Raw genomic sequence first — 21,577 nt, forward strand, 5'->3', positions numbered from 1 at the left:
TCGTACCCTCCAAACTCAAGCGCTGCAGGAGCCAGGCCTGCAAGTTCAGCAACGCCGGATCGTGGTGGAGGATTGCGCCTCCTCCTCTGATGAGGAGATCCGCTTCCATCGGCAGTTTGACTGGGGGGAGGGGGCAGGGGAGGAGTGGTAGACGCTGACATGTCCAGAAGGTCCGTGAACCAGATCTGCCTCAGCCGCGCCGATGCCGTTCGAGTCGGGTGATGAGTCACAGCAGCAACGGCAATGGAGGGAATGCATACCGGAAAAGGCCGTCCCAGGGTGAACGTCAAGGCATTGCCCATGCTCCCCGGTTGGGGAAACCTGCTGGAGAACCTCTGGCACTTGGTGTTCGCCGCCGTCACGAACAGTTCGATCTGGGGATCGCCCCATCGTCGGGAGAGGAGGTCCACATCATCCTGCCGCAGTTCCCACTCGTGGCACGAGCGCATCTCCCTGCGTCGGCAATGGTGTTTTTTATTCCTGCCAGGTGGAAGGGTACCAGAAACATCCCTTGGGCGACAGCCCAATGCCACAAGTCCTGTGCCTCCTTGGACAGGGCTGGGGATCTGGTGCCTCCCTGCTTCCCGATTTAAAACATCATTGTGGTGTTGTCGGTGAAGATCCTCACCACCTTGCCCTTAAGGGATGGAAGGAACGACCCGAGGGCCCAGAAAACAGCTCAGAGCTCCAGAACGTTGATGTGCAGTGACCTCTTCTCCGGTAGCCAAAGGCCTCTTGCGTGGAGATCTACAGAGTGAGCCCCCCCCATCCCTCCAGGGAGGCGTCCGTTGTCACCGTCTCCTGAAGGGCCGGGGTCTGGAAGTCCATACCCGCCGTCAGATGCGTGTGGGTGCCCCACCACCGGATCACTTGTCGAAAGGTCTCGTTGAGTGAGTTCCTGTCTTCGAAGTTGCCCGTCGCTTGCATCTAACGGGCATCGAGGAACTCCTGCAGTGGTTGCATCCTTAGTCTGCAAAGGCGCACGAGGTAAATGCAGGAGGACATCATGCCGAGCAGGGATTTGACGGACCTCACCTTGGCAACGTCCATGGTCGACAGCCGTTGCACCTTGCCTAGGATGGCCTTCGTCCTTTCCTCCGACAGAGATGCTAGCCGCGCCACTGTGTCGAGCTTGGCTCCCAGGAACAGGGCGACTTGCGACGGTACCAGGTGGGATTTTGTGAAATTGATCAAAAATCCCATATCCGTGAGCAGTTGGACGGTCTTCCTTGTGTGTTCGATGGCAAGTTCCCTTGACTCTGCCCGGATGAGCCAGTCATCCAGGTAAGGGTAGATGTGGATCTCCTGTAGGCGCAGCCGTGCCGCCATCGGTGCTGGGCACTTGGTGAACACCCTGGGCGCCGACTTCAGTCCGAAGGGAAGGGCCTTGAACTGGTAGTGCCGTCCTTGAACTACGAATCGCAGACACTTTCGATGTTTTTTCAAGATGGGGATGTGAAAGTAGGCGTCCTCCAAGTCCAGCGACGATAGGAATTCGCCTTCCTCTAGTTGTCCCAGCACGTGCTGGAGGTTGACCATCCGGAACTTCTGGGACCTGATGTACTTGTTTAGACGACGAAGGTCCAGGATGGGTCGCCAACCGCCGGTCTTTTTCCTTACGAGGAAGTACCGCGAGTATACTCCGGAGCCCCGGAGCATCTTTGGGACGAGCTCGATGGCTCCCTTCTTTAACATTACTCGTACCTCCACGAGTAGTTGCGGGACGTGGTTTTCCTTTCTGGCCACAGGTGGAATACGGGGACACGTCCTTAGAAATTCCAGTGTGTGCCCGCGGTCCAGGGCATCCAGCACCCAACGGTCGGTGGAGATGGACTCCCACACGCTGACTAAGTTCGCCAGCCGGACTCCCACCGGGATGCTCAAGTGGAGGCCCCGACGCTACGGCCGGTTCAATCCTGCCTGCCGGCGGCCTTGCCGCCCTGGTCTCCTTGGCGACGACAAGATCCTCCTTGCTTGCCGCGTCCCCTGTAGGCCTCCTGCGATGAGGAGCAGGCCGCTTGGCGGTATGTCAAGGAGCTGCCGCCGAATCCCTTGGAGGCACCTGGCTTGCCTCCGGAGCCCCAAAAGGGCAGTCGTCGTTGCTGCAGAACACCTAAGGCACGAGCCGTCTCCGTGTCGGCCTTGATGGCCTGCAGCGACACGTTCACTGCCTTGCCGAACAGGTTGTTCCCGTCGAAGGGCATGTCCAGGACCCTGGTCTGCACTTCTTGACGGAAATCGGTTGCCTTGAGAAAACCGCACCGGCGAAGGCAAACGCTGTTGCCCATCTTGCGGAAGCCGGTCCATGGCCACCGTTATGGCGTGGTCAGACGCCACCTCTCCCTCCTGTAGGACCTCTAGGGCCTCCGCCCCCTTGTCGTCCACGAGGAAATCCAGTAGGGGAGCGATCTTAAACCATAGCTCCCTGTCGTAGCGGGCCGCAATCGCGAGGGCGTTGGCCGCTTTAATGGTAGTCGCCGCCGACGAGATGACCCGTCGTCCCATGGCGTCCAGCTTCTTCCCTTCGCCGTCTGGCGGAGAGGACGAAGTTGACGCCGTCGGCCCTGCTGCTTTCTTCTTGGCTGCTGCCGAGACAACCGAGTCCGGGGTAGGCTGCGCCCTAAGGTACATGGGGGCGGAATCCAGAACCCGGTACTACTTCTCGTACTGGTCCCTCTTGGCAGGGGCCGTGGATGGGTTCTTCAGGAGCAGCCCCTCGTTCCAGAGGTCGTCGAGTAATGGGACCGAGAGGACCGTCTTCCTTTTGGCCTCCCGTTGTTGATAGAGGAAACCTTCCTTCTTCTCTTCCACGGGGCAGAGTTGGAAGAGCTCAGATGCCCTGGTGATCATGGCGTGGAAGGGACCAATTTCGTCGGGTGGGGAGGCCCGAGCAGGTGGTGATGGAAGGTCCATCCCGTCACCACTGTCATCATCCGTCCCCGTCGTGGCTGTCTCTGTTCCCGTATCATCCCTCGGCTCAGGGAAGAAGGCTGTGCAAGCCGAGAAGGCTGGGAAGGAGGGGGTGGATGAATTCTCCTCTGGTTGTTTGGAGGGATTTCCGACGGTCCAGGCTCCGCTGGGTCGTCCGTTGGTGGTAAGGGCAACCTTGTCCTCATCTCCGTACACAAGGCCTGGATCGCCATCAAGATCGCCCCTGAGTTGTCTTGTGGCCCCGGGGCCGGCTGCGACGGTTGGGAGTGGAATCCTCTGACTCCATGTGTTCCTCGTCGCCACCGCCGTTGCTTTCCTCGTCCGCCTCTTTGGGATCCTTCTCGTGGGATCGGACCTCCTCGAACTTCTTTGTCAGGGTTTTCACGACTCCAGCCAGTTCCTCCTCAGAGGCTGTATCCGTGTCCGTGATGGCCACCGGGCCCCCCCTCTTTTGCCACCAGGGTTCTCACAGGGATCTTATCGATGGGCTGAAAGGAGGATTCCCTCTGCGGTGGCAGGGAGACTCTAGGCCCCGAGGTCGCCTCCACTGGGGTAGCCTCCACAGGCTTCGCCAGGGCCGCCACAACTCCCTTGATATAGGATTTAGCCGGGTGAATCAAGGCCTTCACGACCTTGGATGCACTCGAGGCCTTCACCTTGGGGGGAGGGTCACTGCCTCGCTCTCCCTCGGCTGCCGTCGGGATCGACCGGGACTTCCCCCGAAGTTTACCCGGGTTCTCTGCTTTCCTCTTCCGAGCCAGAGCGTTGGCTCGTGGTTGATGGCGTCGGTGAAATTGCACCCTGCCTGGCAGCCGAGGAGCCTGAACATTCGGCGCTCCCGGTGCCCGCGGACTCACGGTGCTTAGCCTTTTGTTGGGCCCCCGTTGCCGGAGCGCCCTCAAAGGACTTAGAAGACCGCACAGACTTCTTTTTCTCACCCGCTGCTGGGCTCTTCCCCTCCAGCCAGTTGGTGAGGCGGGTACAACGATCCCTCATTGTCCGCTCGGACATATTCTTGCAAAACGCACAGGCCTCCTCCACGTGCATTTTGTCTTCATGAAGGCAGTAGAGACATCGATAATGTTCATCCTCCTTGAAGACATTCAGCAGTCCACATCCAGGGCAGCTCCTGAAGAGCTTGGATCCGGGCGTCGTGTTTCCTTTTTCCTGGGCCATGTCCACGCAGGGTAGGCCTCAAATATCTTCCGGAAGCCTCCAAGAAGTGAAACTCGATGAAAAACTCACCCTTGAGGGGCATAGAAAAATCCGAAACTGGTCCCCGTTGATCGGAGGTAGAAACGGTGGAGGTCGAGGCTCGATTGACCGAAAAAAAGGAGAGGAAATCTCTTTGAAAATTCGCAAAACGCACTAAAAGCTCGAGCGACTCCCAACACTTGAATGTGCGGTAAAAATCTGAAGATGGCTGCCAGAGGAGGGGCTTAGGTAGAGAGCAGTCAGTGGCTGGGGGCAATATGACCCAGAGACCAGGGATTGGTTACTAGTAGAAAGACAGTTCAGAAACGAAACTGAAACTGATTTTTTCTTTACCAAGGATTCCCAGCCTGACAACGGGGAATATTCATGAGCATGTGAGTTCATGCCAGACCCCATGCTGGAGAACCCATTAACAGATGCCGTGATGCAGTACCTCTGGAAAGCACTGCATTGCTTCTCGAAGCCAGGTCCACGCTCAATAAATGTCATAATTGCACTGCAGAAGCATATGGTCCGTGACATGATCCTGGCTTCAAAGGAAAGCATGTGTGCTTCAGTAGAATCTGAATGCTGTGGAAGTATTTCAAAATATGCTAGCAATACAACTATCACACTTATTAGAAAATCTTCTGCCATTCTGCATTAAGAGAATTCATACCCATTCTGGCTGGTCGTATGGTTCGCTCAAGTCAGATCATTGAAAGCTTCTATAATTCATGGAATTCTAATAGTGTTAGCTATATTCCTGGGAATGTATTGTTTATATCAGCTGATCAAATCACTTCTTAATTGATTTTGTAAGAAATACTGCAAATTCTATCACGGATGAGAAATGAATGTTGATGAAGGTATCAAAAGTAGGTTTTTGAGAAAGACGATGGTTTCTTAGAACGGACTATTCAGAACATCTATGATTATGTGCAACTGGTTGAAAAATAGCCTTAACCGGAGGAATGATGTGGCGGAAAAAGGCAAATTAGAATAACATTTTAAGTCAATAAGTTGTCCTTATGGAATGTGTGTTCATTGCAAAAGCTAGGCCTCGACTCAGTCAAGGATTAGAATCCATCTTGGTTGATTGTTTTTAAGAAGATAAACCCATAAAGCATCTACATATATATAGCTGAATGTACGCATGTTTGTCCAGCTATACAAATCCACACTGTTGAACCCATGTCCGCTGTTCCTACTACTCCCATTACCACCACTAATCTCATTAAATCTCTCTCCCGCTACCATCACTTTCACTACTGTCTTTACCACTCACTACCATCCACTACTACCAGCTACCACATTGTACTCCCATTGCCAATCTACTACTCCTACTCTACCTCTACTCCTCCACGCTTGTTGTGTACAATCAATACAAAGACCCCTCTTGCCAACGACCCACGTTCTCCTCCTCTGGTCTCTTGGACATCCTCATCCTCACACCACACACTCACCAGGCTTCCCTTTAAATACCCAACCCCTTCCAGGATTGGCCAACTCGCCCTGACCAATAACGTTCCTTCCTTGAGGGAGGGTGTTAGGAGAAGGGTTTGGGGGGCTTAAAATGGCTTGTAAACTCTGCCCCCTTCTCCGGGCATGATTGCAGCATTCCTTGAATAGAGACTAAAGGGCTTTCTGAGGGACCATGGTCCCTATTGTAAAAGGCCTCCTAATGTTACCTTCCCTGATGGGCTAGTGGGACATTTACTTATCTGGCCTGCCTAGAGGCCTTTAATTAAGGAAATCACTGGTGGTGTGGTAGGGCTCATTTTCTAGTCTGCTGGAGCCGCACTCTGCTGTTCCAGGACGCAGCATTAGCTCTAGGTGCCTCCACAGCCTCCTCCTCTCTTATGGCCGGCCTTGTTGCATTCCCCGCATCCCACGGAAGAGAAACACTCGCAAACCGCAGCTGTGTTCCGTGCATCTCACAGCGCCACACTCCTCTTGCTGGCTCTGATCCATGGGCCACTATCCACAGAGGTCTTCTGCTGCAGCGGCTCAGCGGTCCTCCTCCGCGACCCCAAAGCCTCCCCACTCTGCCGCGGTGCACAAACTGCCATCTCACAAGGCAAGGAGGAGAAGGCATGCCCACACCCCGGCACCAGGAAGGGGTGATGGGTCGGGCTACCACCCTCGCTTCACAGGGCCAAGACCCTGACCGCATCACTCCTCATTGGCACACAGTGTATTAAACAACCCCCTCATCGGTTTCAATGCAAGAACATACAGAACATTTGCCAAATGCATGCCACAAGCATTACTACTTGTCAAGCTAATGAGACATTCCGCCCATTACCGCTTTCTTTCTCGCTATTTTCTGACTAACACCAGTGATACAAAGGGTGGCACAAAGAACCACCATGTGTCCCAAAACATAAGGGACCCAGGAACTACCAAACAGAAAGATGGGCTGAGCATACCATAGCATAACAAGGATGATTGAGTTGAAGAATGGGAGATATTCCCAGAGGCAAAGAAGAAAAAAAAAAAACACTGTTTATTAATCCACTCTTATTTATTCTCTATTTATTTTGTACTCTCTACATCTGTTTCTTCTTAGAATAACAAGGCATAGAGTGGGTAAACTGCCTCAATGCATTCATGGTGCTTTGTCACGTGCAAATGGCCTTAGAACTTTTCGACACAGTGTCTTAGAGGGGCAACTCCTGCTTTCTACAATGTTTTGCGTTGTACAGAACAAACGCACTGCTGCATTATTTATTTATACTTCTAAAAAATCAACAACACATACACCATGATTTTGTATCTGTACGAGTTATTTATAAAATGCCCATACCCCTTATCACTCCCAGGTGCACCTTAAACATGACCTAAATACTGATACCCTGTCCCTTTCCTCCGGAGGACAGCTCAGGGACATCACACTCGCCTTTGAAGCAAGACGATATGGAGCAACCCAGATTTGATACCCGGGTCCGAGCTTAGAAACCTCTGGGTATTAAGCGCATTATAAATATCTAATTATAATTATAATTTCCTTACCGAACATCCCAACCCCCCTTCCTAACCAAACACCCACACACACTCGGGCCCCTTCACAGCCCAACATCCCAACACATGCATGCATGTCCCCTCACCAATTCATCACACCCAACACAAACAAACGGACTCTACGAATGCTTTACCTAATACTTTTAAAACGCACCCCTTTCCAAAATCAAACTACCCCAAAATAACCCTTAAATCCCAGCTGCCTCCCTAGCCTAACATGCCAATATTACTTTCTCCATTATTGTTTTCCATGTCCACTTGGAGTGCGCGAGGAAGACTCTGGCTGCCCTTGCAGAACACTGCAAGAGGCTGTCCCAAGAGATCGCTTAAGGAGGCGAGGATGGCCTTGCATCCGGAGCACCAGTACCTCTTGCCAAACCAAAAGCCACATGGGTGTTAGAATGGTGCAAGCACTATAATGTCTGGGGACTGACAGAACATACCATACGGGTCTCCTCATGCTTCATAAATGGACCACAGTGGAGGCAGGCAGCTGGTTAAACGTCCTGCAGAAAGTGTGCTTCTAGCTCTGACTCTCCAACCTATGTGTATTTTCAACACCAGCCAAGGACTGGGTAACCTTGTTAGTGTCGGCCAGTAGTGGCATGGCATGGGTCTCTGGAGGGACTCGTCCACAGGGCACACTATAGAATGGTTACGCTTACTCACTCACTCACTCACTCACTCCATCCATCATCCACCTGCATGTGGTACATGACCCAAAGGACTATAGCAGGCCCGGATGGCATGTCCCTTACCACATCGTTTTCATGCATGACTGAGACTCATTAGCATGATTCTCAATGGCATGGATTGGGATGACCCGAATCCTGTTTGCCGGAGTTATACCCCACTATGGCACATGGTTGTGCCTCCTGGTACGCAACCCACACAGGAATTGCTTTCTCAGACACCAGCGGGGGAAATCCTGCTTAAGACATTTATGCTTGGCTGTACCTGGCTATGCTGCTAGCTGCAGAGGCTGGCGCAGTGCAGGTGGTGGTATTGTGGATTGCAGAGGAGATGACGGAGGTCAATGGCGTGGCACTGGTGGCACCACCACTGTCCATGGTGTCTTCCACCCTACTCTTCCTACTCCACATCACGGTCTGCAGATTTCCCAGCACAGGCAGATGCAATGGGATGCATACGATGTGCAATGCACTACAAGACAGCTGGAGGTTTCTCATGCCTTACATCTACAATGCATGGCTCAAGGAAGGGGGCAGCATGCAAAGCACCATTGGCATACGCAATGGTCTTCTATAGGTATATGGTAATTGAGGTCTCCACTGAAGTACAATTAAGTGGAGAGGCTTTGAACAGCAATGCAACCATTTGAGAAGGATCCTATGTTGACATTATTAACCCGATACATGAACGTTCATCAGGTACTTTCATCTACAGATGTGATTCGGGGAGTACACAGTAGGGGCTAAATACTTAAGTTGTACATGCACCATATACAGTTGTTGAAAATATACTTGCCCCTCAACTGTCGTGTGTACTCATGAATATATTGGCACCCAGGGCCCTCTAGATCTTCAAGATCATTAATGTAGGCTCCTCTCTCCTCTCCTAGCTTCGTCACAAGGGGAGGCGCCTCCCACCTCTTTTCACGGTCTGGCAGTGATATTATACCAGGATCCACTGCTTTTGTCCACCTCTTCTTAGGTCTCAGAGAGGTGGAGACAGCAATGTTAGGAAAGCCAGATTTCCAGCCACACGGCTGCTGTTGGCGGGGAACATTTTTCAACATCAACTTGTCAAACAACGGCACTGCAATCATGGCCACCCCCTCAGCTAGTACAAGAACCACTTCGTTAATTTGGCCTTCTGCGGTCTGCCATTCTTTATGCTTCTAGATGCAGCAGACTTTGTGCCTGGATGCCTGTTGGACATGTTGAATCTAGAATGGATTGTGTTGCGGCTTTGGGCACACTCCCAGTTTGTTTGTCTTACCAATTTTGTGGAACACTTCTAACTCACAATGACCCCCTTTGTTTTTTGTAGTCACTATTTTTTCAATTATTCACCATATCTTGCTCTCACTGTTACTTAATGACTCTCAATTTCCTGCTCAGACATGCAAGGCTTACCTGTACATCTTGTTTTCTAAAAGCAGTTGCATCAGGCGTTCTATTTTCTAACCTGAAGTTCCTGTTTCCTATTGGACCTCACCCGCCTTCGGATTATAATTGAGTAGTAATTCAGTGACTGCCATTTGCTTCGGTCTAGTTTCTCCAGTATTGTTCTTGATCGCCTGCTTGGGTTTTTCAAAGTTCCAAATCAGCCCACCATTGCTGCTTCCTTTGGAAAGCAATAATCTGATTGCCTCCTGGGTTGGTCTCCACTCAACAGCAGAGACGGAGAAGGTCATAGCCAAACCACTCAGGTTTAACTAATGTTAGGGAACCTGTTATTCTCATGTTCAGTATGCTCAAGCTCTGATTCAGAGTATGCATGCAGTGAAGAGTAACCTTTTTCTGCTTTTCTTCACCCCTCTCTGCTATTCCACACCACTCTGTACTATCCCTTAGTAGCTGGAAAGCCCAGCAGGATCCTAGAATTGGCATCTTTATTGATCTATGAATTTTCCAACTCTGGGCCTCGAGGGCCAGAATCCTTGTGGGTGTTCAGGATAATGTGCTTATATTTAGAATAATTGTATGCAAATGTATCTCATGAATATTAATGAGGGGTAGCCTGAAAACCCGGCATGGATCCTGGCCTGAGTTGGAAAAACCTAAATATTCTCTTGCTACTAGTACTTATAGTTATGGGTGTTTTAATGTGCTTCAATGTGAAAAATGTTTTTTTTTTACTGAACTCGTTTGTGCATCCTATATGCTCAATAAGACAGATTTTGAAAAAAACCGCCACCAGCTCATGGCAACCCAAAGAGCTTTTACTAAGCCACCTTTAGCTATCGCATTATATACCAAGACATCCCTTACTATGGCGAACCTGGTTATCCAGTACACGTGAGTGATTGTTTCTGTATTACTCGCATCTAGTTCCAGGCTCCTCCAGTTTATGGGACCTACGTGTCCCTACTGGAGATGAACCTAGTATGCATTTCATCCTGTGCTCTGCACTTGTCAAAGATAACTTGAAAGCAAGACATCTTCAATCTCGCAACAGCATCCTTATCCCAATAGTTCATGGAGCAGCAAGGTGGTGAGTTCAGGCATTTGGCACTATGATAGACTAAGTGGTGAATGGTTGATCTGTATAATATGATTATTGATCATACAATGTTTACGTTTTACAACAAACGACAGTCACCTCATGTGTAACAAGACAAGTCATTAGAAAGCGAATTAGGATGCCCACATCGAAGTATCAACGCAGCGACCGGATCTCTCAGGTGGTCACTGTATTGCCAATAGTCTGTCCCACACTAGTATTTCCATACAACTGATGATTCAGCTCAAAACAAATGCATGCTCCTTTGCAAATCCCTACCATAAAAGGCCTTTGTGAGATAACGATAGGAGTCACATTTTGGCTCAGTTTCCACATTACAAAACCTTATCAAAATAGCGTAATATATTCAAAGTATTAGCTTGAATTAAAAATGAACTACTTACAAAGCCACGAGTGTACTGATTCATCATGTCGACTCCTGCCGCTTTTTTCAAGCCATCCTTCACATAGCTAGGCGGGGCTATATCAGGCAGGCCCTGGCCAAGATTTACAACTCCTTTTTCTGCAGCAAGAGAAGTAAATTCAACCCTAGAAAAAAATGCAAACGTCAGACTGTCTTGTTTTAAATAATCCAAATTGACACCACTTACATTTTTTTTCTGTCTCTAATCTAGGGATTCCTCAGGCCGAATGAAAAATACCCTTTCAAACGTTTCATACATTTACTTTACGGGCATACAGAAAGCTAAGGAAGTGGCCTCTGTGCAATTTATTGAGGGAATGTGAAATAAAAAGGAGCTTTGCAGATTTCTGACCAGATTCGCAGACTCGTTTACATCAGTTAACAGAAATGCAGAAGAACACAAAGAGAAAAGGTGATAACTATGAAGTGACTGCTTTTACGGACATAATTCAAGATCCATAAACTAATGTATGGTATAGCTGACTTTGGAGTTGGGCAGGGGAATGACATTTATTTTTGTGTGTTGTCTGCATATTGGTGCAAATGGATGTTGTGGTTGCTAAGGGTCTGTCCAAGAGATTCTTCATATGGGTTGAAGATGAATGGAGACATGAAGGATCCTTGCAGGACCCTGTACTTGACCGGGGTGGGGTTGGATCAATCAGAAGGCATTGAGACAAAGTGAGTCCTATCAGTAAGAAGAACAAGTTACTTCTTACCTTGTAATGTTCTTTCGACGGGATGTTCCTCCGACGTATTCCTCATCTTAGATATCTCCTTCCAGCTCTGCTGGCCTCGGAAATTTTTTTCTCTCTAGAGGGCGCTGCGCGTCGACGTCCTTCGAGTCGATGTCCCTCGACAGCCTCCGTATCGACGCCGACGTCATCCTGGCTATAAAGGCCACGCGCAGCGCCCGTTGCTCAGTTCCGTTTTGTAGCCCACAACAATGCTTTCTGGACTAAACTAATCACCCTGAAGGAGCGTAAGCTGCAACAACAAGGGAAGTAGAACTGCGGGGATGGATGGGAAGGTCGATGAGGAATACGTCAGAGGAACATCCTGTCGAAAGAACGTTACAAGGTAAGAAGTAACTTGTTCTTCGAAGGGATTGTGTCCTCCGACGTATTCCTCATCTTAGATATGCTCCCATAGCAGTATTCTATTATTGGAGGAGGGAGTACTGACTTCATGCTGTCTTCTATTGATGAATAGAATGCAGTACAGCCCTTCCAAACCTAGTCTCTTGACTGGAGGAGGAATCCAAATTGTAAAATCGTGTAAAGGTACGGACAGATGACCATGTAGCGGCCGCACAGATGTCTTTAACCGGCACACCTCTTTTGAGGGCCGATGAAGCTGCAATACCTCTGGTCGAATGAGCCCTAAGGTTTTGAGGGGGTTCTTTTCCTGCTAATGTATAACATTCCAGAATGGCTAGAATGATCCATCTGGAAATGGTCTGCTTAGTTATTGGTAACCCCAGCTTGTGACCTGTGTAACCTACAAACAGCTGGTCGGCCTGTCTTATCCTGGCTAGTCTACTGATGTAAAAACTTAAAGCCCTTCTAGGGTCTAGCCTGTGTAACCTCTCTTCCTCTTTCCCCGGGTGAGGAGGAGGATAGAAAGATGGTAGGGTAATCTTCTGAGTGATATGGAATTCAGAAACCACCTTTGGGAGGAAATTAGGCTTCACTTGCAGGACAACTTTGTCTTTGTGAAAGATAGTGTGAGGGGGTTTACAAGAAAGAGCTTGTAATTCGCTCACCCTTCTAGCAGATGTAAGTGCTATTAATAAAACAGTTTTAAGGGTAAGGAATCTTACCGAACAAGAATGGAGTGGTTCGAAAGGTGTGCCCATCAGGAAAGTTAGGACTAAGTTTAAATCCCATAGGGGAACTTGGAATGGTCTTGGGGGATAAACATTGGTTAACCCCTTAAGAAATTGTATTACCAAGGGTAAGTTGAAATAGGATGGTTCTTCCGAAGTGCGCTTAAAGATGGATAGCACTGCGAGATAGCCCTTAATGGTGCCAACTTGAAGGCCTGAATTTGCCAAATATAGTAGGAAGGACAAAACCATTGGTGTACCACATGAAAAAGGGTCGATATTCTGTTCTCTACACCAGCTGCAAAATCTGTTCCAACGGCAGCGGTATAAAGACTTTGTTGCTGGCCTCCTTGCCGAAAGCAACACCTCCATAACATCATCAGGGAGGTCCCAATCCTTGTACCTCAGCCTTTCAGAAGCCAAGCGTGAAGGTTGAGGGTTTTGATGTCTGGATGGAGAACCTGACCTCCCACTCAGAGAGAACCTACTCTCACAGAAGGAAGTCGAATTGGAGGGCAGATGGACAAGTCTAGAAGGTCCGGGTACCACGTTCTCCTGGCCCAATACGGGGCAATTAGGATCATGGTTCTCCGGAATCTTCTCAACCTCCTGATCATTTGAGGAATGACAGGGACCGGTGGGAACGAGTACAGAAGCGGAAACTCCCAGTCCACTATGAACGCGTCTCCCAGAGCGCCTCTCGGGGGAAATTCCCTTGAGCAGAACAGATCGCATTTCCTGTTGAGGCTGGTGGCGAACAGATCTACCTGAGGGGTTCCCCAAAGGGCGAAGATCTCTTGAAGGACTTCCTGAGCTAGCTCCCACTCGTGGGAGACTGTGCTCTGCCTGCTCAGAGCGTCCGCTGTCAGGTTCTTCTCTCCGGCTAGGTGAACTGCCGATAGAGAGATTCCTTCTTGGATTGCCCAAAACCAGAGCTGCATCGCCTCTCTGCACAGGGGTAGTGATCCTACGCCTCCTCTTTTGTTGAGGTAATGCATGGCCACCGTGTTGTCCGTCATTATCAAGACGTTTTTCCCTTGTACAGCTGGCAGGAACGCCTTCAGCGCAAGTCTGATGGCTCTCAGCTCTAACAGGTTGATATGTAGTCTGGACTTCGATGGAGACCAACGACCGCTGATGGTCAAGTCGTTGGCCTTGGCTCCCCACCCCGTGAGTGAGGCATCCGTGACTACTGTTATCTCTGGCCAGGGTTGCCAAAACTGTTCTCCTTTCAGAATGTTCTCCTGACAGGCCCACCACTGAAGGTCTTGAGCTACTCTGTCGGGAACCTGAAGAAGATCTGTCATTCTCCCTGAGAATTGTGACCACTGAGTCCTCAGTGCCCACTGGAGGGATCTCATTCTCAGGCGAGCCTCTGGCACTAGGAAAATGCAGGATGCCATGAGGCCTAGCAACCTCAAAAAGTCGAAGGCTGGGAGACGTTGGGCATGTTGGAACTTGGTAACCATCTGTAGAATATCTTGAGCCCTCACCTCTGGTGGCGAGGCTTTTCCCAGGGAAGTATCCAGGATCGCTCCTATGAACTGGAGTTTCTGCAATGGGATCATTTGTGACTTCTTTAAATTGAGGGACAAGCCCAGTCTGTGAAGGGAGTGGCACACGTGATTTAGCTGGATCTGAGCTTGTTCCGAAGAAACAGCCCTGATCAACCAATCGTCCAGGTAGGGGTAGACGTGAATCCCTTCCCTCCTTAGACTTGCCGCCACTACCGACATTAACTTGGTGAAGACCCTTGGGGCGGAGGTCAGCCCAAATGGCAGCACTCTAAATTGATAGTGAGAGTTGCCAATTGCGAACCTCAGGTATTTCCTGTGTTTGAGATGGATAGGCACATGGAAATAAGCGTCCTGAAGGTCCAGAGATACCAACCAGTCCTGGAACTGAAGGGCCTGGAGGATCTGAGAAAGAGTGACCATCTTGAATTTGTCTTTCCTGAGGAATTTGTTCAATTCTCGCAAGTCCAAGATGGGTCTCAGTCCTCAGTCTTTCTTCGAAATGAGAAAGTAAGGGGAGTACCAGCCCTTGTTCCTCTCCGCTAGAGGTACCGGTTCTATGGCACCTTTCTCTAGCAGGTCTAAAATTTCCTGCAAGAGGAGCGGATCTGGAGCTTTCTGAGAGCTGATCCCCGGTGGATGACTCTGAGGTATACGTAGGAAAGGTAGGCAGTAACCTTGGGCAACTGTTTCCAATGCCCAAGCATCTGACGTGATAGCCTGCCATACCGCCAGATGTTGAGTCAACCTGCCTCCTACAGGTGTCCTGTGAGGGAAGTCCTCAGAGTGGTTTTGGGGCGGCTGATGCAGATGCCGATGGTAAAGAGGCACCTGCTGTTGCTGCGGCTTTTGAATATCTACCTCGTCCACCTCGGGTAGTTCTTCTTTGTCCCCTTTGAGCCGGTCGTCCTCTACCTCTTCCGAATGCGGAGTAGAAGCGAAAGGACTTGCCCCTCGCAGAGGTTCCTGTGTGACGAAAAGGTGTCTGACAGATTGCAGCTCCTAGGGATTTTGCTGCTGCTTTTGAAGTTTGCAGTTTCTCTGAACTGTCATCCGCCTTTTTCCCGAACAAAGAAGGGCCATCGAATGGCATGTTCAAGAGCCTGGCTTGCACATCTGGGGCAAAACCAGACTTTCTCAACCAAGCGAATCTCCTGGTTGTTGTACTTGCCGCCATTGCTCTGCTGATACTGTCAGCCGAATCAATGCCCGTCTGGAGGGATTCGTACATAGTGTCTTTACCGTCCTGTATAATATTCAGGAACGCATCCCTTTCTTCTCCCTCCGGGATGCAGTCAGCCGCTGTAGAAGCACACTCCCAAAGTGTATGGCTGAATCTAGCAAGGGCGCAAGTAGCATTAACAGATTTTAACGCCATGCTACATGCCGAAAAGACTTTCTTTGCCATAGCATCAAACTTTTTATCGTCCCTGTCCTGTGGGACGGTAGGATAAGCCGTCTTGACATCGGTAGAGGATGCTGCCTGTACCACCAAACTTTCTGGGGATGGGTGTTTAGACAAAAACTCCAGGTCTGTGGAGGATACCCTGTACTGTGTAGACAGTTTTTTATTTACTGCTGGTATGACATCTGGGGTTACCCAGTTTGGCATGATCTTCCTCTGAAGAGCTTTATGAAAAGGCACCACAGGATCCTCCTGTGGGCCTTGGTCAAGAATAACCGTGAGGTCATCTTGTTGGAAAGATTGTGAAGGTGCAGACCACCCCATAAACTCTGTGATCCTGGCCATTAAGGCTCTATAGGGGGTTTCAGCATGCTCCCCCGGGTCTGGCCTAGCAAACTCCACCTCAGGGGAGGTGTCTAACCCACTTGCCTCATGTAAGGAATCATGAAGATCCTTTAACCTGCGTTCTTCAGAGGAAAATTCCTCTCTAATTGGGGTTACAGGTCCCTGCAACTCAAATGTGTCTTCCTGTTCAGACAATCCACCCTCTTCTCAATTTTTCTGAACTCATAAAGGGTGTAAACCCCATTTCCAAGGCAGAGGGTGTCGAACTTGTCATAATCGGCCTCGAAAACGTCGATGTCGTCGACGCCGACGTCGAAGGCTTCGAGCGTGGCGTCGAAAACAAAGGCAGAGGCCTCGAAGACCTCGACAGAATTGGGATTCTACTCGACAATCTCGAAGCCATCAACGTCGAGGACCTGGGGATAGACACTCAGTGTGTCGTAACCGTGACTTTTCTTGGCGTCGACACCGGTGTCGAAGCTGGCGTCGAGTCGACAGACTTGTGTGTCGAAGGTCCCTTCGACAACGGCGTCGAAGACATCGACGTCGATGGAACTTTCGTCGACGGCGTCGACGGAACCTTCGAGGAAGGTTTGGAGGTCATAGTCCTGCTCGAGGGTTCGTGACGCACTCGAGAGGTTTCCTTCGCCGGGTACTGCGACTCGCGGCGTTTTTGACCTTCGGGTCTTTCGACCAGAGCATCGCTCTCGGCAGTCTTCGAGGGGGTCGAGGCCGCTTTCTCGAAGACGCTCATCATATGTTTGCGGAATTCCTCCCATTCAGCCCGGGAACTATGTTTCGTGGGACATGGGATTCTCTTTGGCGAAACAGAGGAAGAGGAAGACGGAGAAGGGGATCTTCGACGTCTCCTCTTCGAGTGCTTCGATCTCGAGGAGTGATGAGACCCACTCCGAGATCTGGAGCGCGAATGGTGACGAGGAGACGAATGTCTCGACTTCGTCGACGAAGAAGAAGCTTTAAAAGTCTTATCTTTTTCCAGCTTCCCCCTATGCTCCTTCAGGGCCTTAGCTGTCATGGATATACAGTCCTCGCACTCCGAACAATGGTGTTCAGCTCCCAAACACCACAGACAAACTCTGTGAGGGTCAGTCAGCGACATCTTTTTCTCACAATCTCGGCATTTTTTGAAGCCGGATCGAGGAGTTGTCGGTTCGGACGAAGAAGCCATTGAGTACGGATCGAATAACTCGAGGTAAATAGGTTTAACCTGACAAAAACTGAGCAACGGTATTCCAAGGCACTGAGTACGCGTGGAAAAACGGAACTGAACAACGGGTGCTGAGCGCGGCCTTTATAGCCAGGATGACGTCGGCGTCGATACGGCGGCTGTCGAGGGACATCGACGCGCAGCCCCTCTAGAGAGAAACATTTTTCCGAGGCCAGCAGAGCTGGAAGGAGATATCTAAGATGAGGAATACGTCGGAGGACACAATCCCTTCGAAAGGAGGCGAACCAGCCTAGAATGGTCCCGAAGAGCTTCATCCTCTGGTATAGGATGTTGAATTGAATGGATTGTTTATTTGTATAGCACCTATACACAATGTGTTTCAAAGCGCTTCAAGGACGGAGGGAACATTGGAGAAAACAATACATTCTTACAGTCCTTGAAATAGATCAGAATGTGAAAAATAACTATCGATCACAACAGATAGTACGAGTGCATGGAACAATAAGGGAGAGGTGGGGGGAGGAGACAAAACTAGCAGTAACATTACTATGCCTGACAACAAATGTTGCAGTGCAAGAGTCACAAGAGGAGGGGTGGTGTGGGGTAGAAGAATGGTAGGGGTAAGGTGAGGAACAAACAAGTGACTATCCAAAATAGGTCGATGACTGTTCAAGATAGTGCAGGGGAGGGAGTGGGAGGATAAGACGAGAAGAGAAAAAAGGGGGGGGGGGACAGACAAGCTATTATCAGTGGTCACAGGGCCAGATAAGAGTAAATGCTGGGAAAAAGGTTGAGGAGGAGGGCAGGGCGGGGGGGACAAGAAGGCTGCAAGGACAGGCAGCTACGCATTACTATGCCTAACGGCAATTGGGGTAGTGCCACAAGTTGACAGAGGAGAGGGAAAAAGGAAAGGAGGAGAGGAAGGGATGAAGGAGATGGAGGAGAAAAGGAGGGACAGGGCGTAAGGCAAGAAGTGTAGAGAGGGGGCAGGAGATGATCATGGGGCAGGCAGAACAGGGAGTGAGGGGTGAGACTAGACAGAGGCACGGAGTACGAGGACAATACTGGAGGGGGTTGGGTGGGCAGTAGGACTCTGGCAGGGTTAAGGGGGCACAGACACACTGGCGGTGGTCAGGGGTACAAGAGGACAATGGAGGGCTTAAGGGGGCACAGACACTCTGGTGGGGTTTGGGGGTACAAAAGGACAATGGCGGGGGTAAGGGGTGGTGAGAGGGCATTCTCACGTTTACCAGAGAGGAGAACCGAACCGTGGTGGACAGGGGTAGACAGGGCCTTAGGAGTGGGCCTTGTGAGGGGGGCCGGCCAAGCCTGCCGGCCTCCTCATTGGCCCAGATGTAGTGGGCCGGGGTCAATCCTAGAGGAAGACGCGTTGTTGATTGCGTTGAAGGCTCCAGGAGGTGGAGTACGAGTAGGGCTGTGTGCTTTCTCAGTGAGGTTGTGGAGTTCTTACAGGATGAGAAGTATAGCAGTTACTGTGCTGTGGCAAGGTCGAAAGCCAACTTGAAAATGGCTGAATAGGTTGTGGTGATGTGCTGTTGGAGATGGGTAGTGTTGAAGTGTTCCATGATTCTGGCAAGGTATGGCAGGATAGTGGTAGGGCATTACTTTTCAGTGAGTGTGGGATTGATTAATGGATTTTAGGGGGAGATTTGTCCAGTTCAGAGAGGATTGTACCATGTGAGAGACTGCAGTTGGTGTTGAGCCAGGGTGGTGATGCAGTTGGATGCAGCTTGGGGTGGAAAGGCATCATTCAGGAAGCATGCATGTTCTGCTTTGGCTATGAGGGCAATGAGGGAGGGGGGATCTGCCGATTTGTTGGAATGTTTATGAGTAGGGGTGAGAGTTGGACAGCAGGGGGGTGGTCTGATCTTGTGTATTTTAGATAAAGTAGTCCATGAGGGAGTTGCATATTGAAGTGATGGAAGTGTCGAAGATGTGGATGATGGTTTTAAGAGTTTTAAGAGTGACTTGACAATGTTGAAAAATATCTGCATGATTGGTGGTGAATTGGAATTCGTTGGAGTAGTGGGTGGCTTTGGAATTGCGTGTGGCTGTTTTCTATTTGTTGCAACAGTGTTGGAGAGGTGTTCTAGTAGTGCGGCAGGAGTTCTTTTGCCAGGTTCCTTTTAGGTATCTGTAGACTTGCTTGATAGGGAGGAGGGAACTGCTGAATCATGGTTTATGAAGGGAGTTGCAGGGTTTTTGTGATCTCGGGAGCACTTTTGTCATGTGACTGTATGACGGCGTAATTGCTGAGTGATGGTGGTGCCAAGGCTGTGTTTGGTTTGTCTGATTTGGGGGCGAGTGGGATGTGTTGCAGATTGGGGGAGCTTGTGTGGTACAGTCAGTGTGAAGGGGATCACAAACTGGTTCGACCACAACAGCCAGACTTGTTTGGGGGCATACCGTCAGCTGTGGCTCCACTGTGGTCCATATTGCTGCTGGGAACGCATGCACTAGATGGTTATCGACTGGAACTTAACAGGGTTTTGCCATGCAAGGCCCACAGGATTGAAACCGGGAGCAGCATGCCTTCTCCACCCCAGAAGGCCCTGATAGGGTATCAAGAGTATCTTTGTCCATTCTAAGATGGTGGTCTGGAGGTCATGGCCCTCCAAAACCTGGTAAAACACTCCTGGGTCAGGGAAGAAAGGGAACCTAGTATGATGAAACCTCAAATGGCATCACTTCTCCCTAGGAGGGAGTCTTTTTCATGAGGCTAGGGTGGTGAGGCTGCTAACCAATAGTCCCCTAGGGGCGGTAACATGTGGGATATGACCTCATGGGGAGGAACTCCCCTCCTGAGGATAAGGACATGAGTCTGGGGCAAGGCCTCATAATACCTCAACCCCACCGGCCAATAATACCACCAGATTTTCCAGGGGTGGGGGGTGGGGGAGGAGGATTTGCCTCCCATGATGGACCCTAATAACTTTAACCCATAAGACCACGAAGCTTATAAATCTATCAAGAGCTCTTACAAAAGTCCCAATTTGTACTGTTGCCATATCCTTCCTTCGAAGTCTGTTGCTCATAATGTTGCCAGGTAGCCAAAGCCAGAGCAGTTAGGTCATTCTAGCCTTTGTCAACAGTGCTTCGAATCATGGACGAAAATGGGCTGGAAAGTAGAGCAGTGAGAAAACAATTAATAAGTTGAATGTTAAGAGCACAAGAACATTAAAGGGAAGTGTGAAGAGCGCTTCCATAACTCCTGTCAATCAAACCGACTTTGGGCTGGCGAGGTCCAAGCTATATGACAATGCATTACTTACCGTAAAGGCATTTCTGATGGTTGTATCTGCTTAGATTCACATGCTGTGCATAGGTCCGACATCCAGTGGTCACTGCGGAGTATTGCATTTTGTTTTTCGTAGTCGAAAAAGGGGACGTCGACAAGGCGTGTCTGTAACACTATCCCTATTGATATTCGGAAGGAGAAATCGGCAAGCCGGCAAAGGGGAAGCAGAAAGACTGAGGTGGTGTGACCTGTAGTGGGTGGGCCGTTTGTTCTGACAAATGCACAGAGACCACCATGCCCTGCTGAACGCGGTGAGTGGATGGGAAGCAACCAGTACATCGATGGTTGTGCAGCTTGCAAAGGTTGGACAGGTGAGTCTAGTTCCCAGACCACAAGGAGAAAAGGGCTGTGATGTCAAGCGGCCCATTGTGGAAGAAGTAAGAAGAAGTCGAAAGTTGAGAAACGGTCCAAAGCAGAACCAGTGAAACATTCCCAAGGAGAAAGGTACTGGGAACTGTTGAAAGTTAGGAAGGGAGGTGGGGGAACCGTGAGTAGAAGAACAAAAAATAAGTCATTTTGTGAAACAACTGTCGGTGCAGTTTCATAAGACTGTGGAGTTGAAGAAAGAGGGCTTGTGGAGGCTCTACTTCGTCCCAGTCAGGGACATTGAAAAGATACCGATAATCTAAGAGGAAAGAGTAACCCTTGGAGGACAGTGCAAGAAACGGACAGGCAGAGGTTAGAAGAATCTGTGGAACAGCTTAAGAGACATTTCTGTGAGAATAGGAGCAGGGAGTCATTCGCCTTAGTCATGGAGAGACACTTAGTTTAGCCCTTGTGCTTTAGTGGTAGGGATACGTGAGAAGTCAGACCAAGATAGAACTTTTGATTTGTACATCAATGCCATCCTGACTGATCAGAGTTTAGTTTGTTTATGAAGGGAAACCACGTTAGATAGACCGGTTTCGTTTCTTTCGTTAATAAAAGTCTATAGCCAAAAACATGCCTGTTTGGTCCGCATCTTCACTCTATGTTGCCACACTAGCCACAATAAAAGGGAAAACGTCATGAATAACAATGAGCCACAACAATCTCAAGGCCAATTCTGTTTCCTTAGTTTGTTCTCTTTTTTCCTGTTCCTGATCACTATACTAAGTCATCCCCTTTGGAGTGCCACGTCCTCACTTCACAGGGTCTTAACCCAGTCTAATAGGCTAACTAAATGGAGGTTTCTCCTCGGTCGTGTACGCACAGCTGCAAAACACCAAGTCTCTT

General features: G+C 49.7%; 1 protein-coding gene across 10 annotated transcripts in view; it reads right to left on the reverse strand.

Annotated features, from left to right (window-relative positions):
• The window catches only part of KYAT3 (kynurenine aminotransferase 3), a 597,660-nt gene that overhangs the window by 352,077 nt on the left and 224,006 nt on the right, over positions 1 to 21,577 (reverse strand). For all 10 annotated transcript variants that reach the window (XM_069641743.1, XM_069641748.1, XM_069641750.1 and 7 more), the window contains one exon: positions 10,743 to 10,887. In XM_069641743.1, coding sequence (XP_069497844.1) covers positions 10,743 to 10,887 — 145 coding nt within the window. The remainder of the gene's footprint in view (positions 1 to 10,742; positions 10,888 to 21,577) is intronic.

Source organism: Ambystoma mexicanum, chromosome 1q, assembly GCF_040938575.1.
Source record: "Ambystoma mexicanum isolate Mex_15411 chromosome 1q, UKY_AmexF1_1, whole genome shotgun sequence".
NCBI lineage: Eukaryota > Metazoa > Chordata > Amphibia > Caudata > Ambystomatidae > Ambystoma > Ambystoma mexicanum.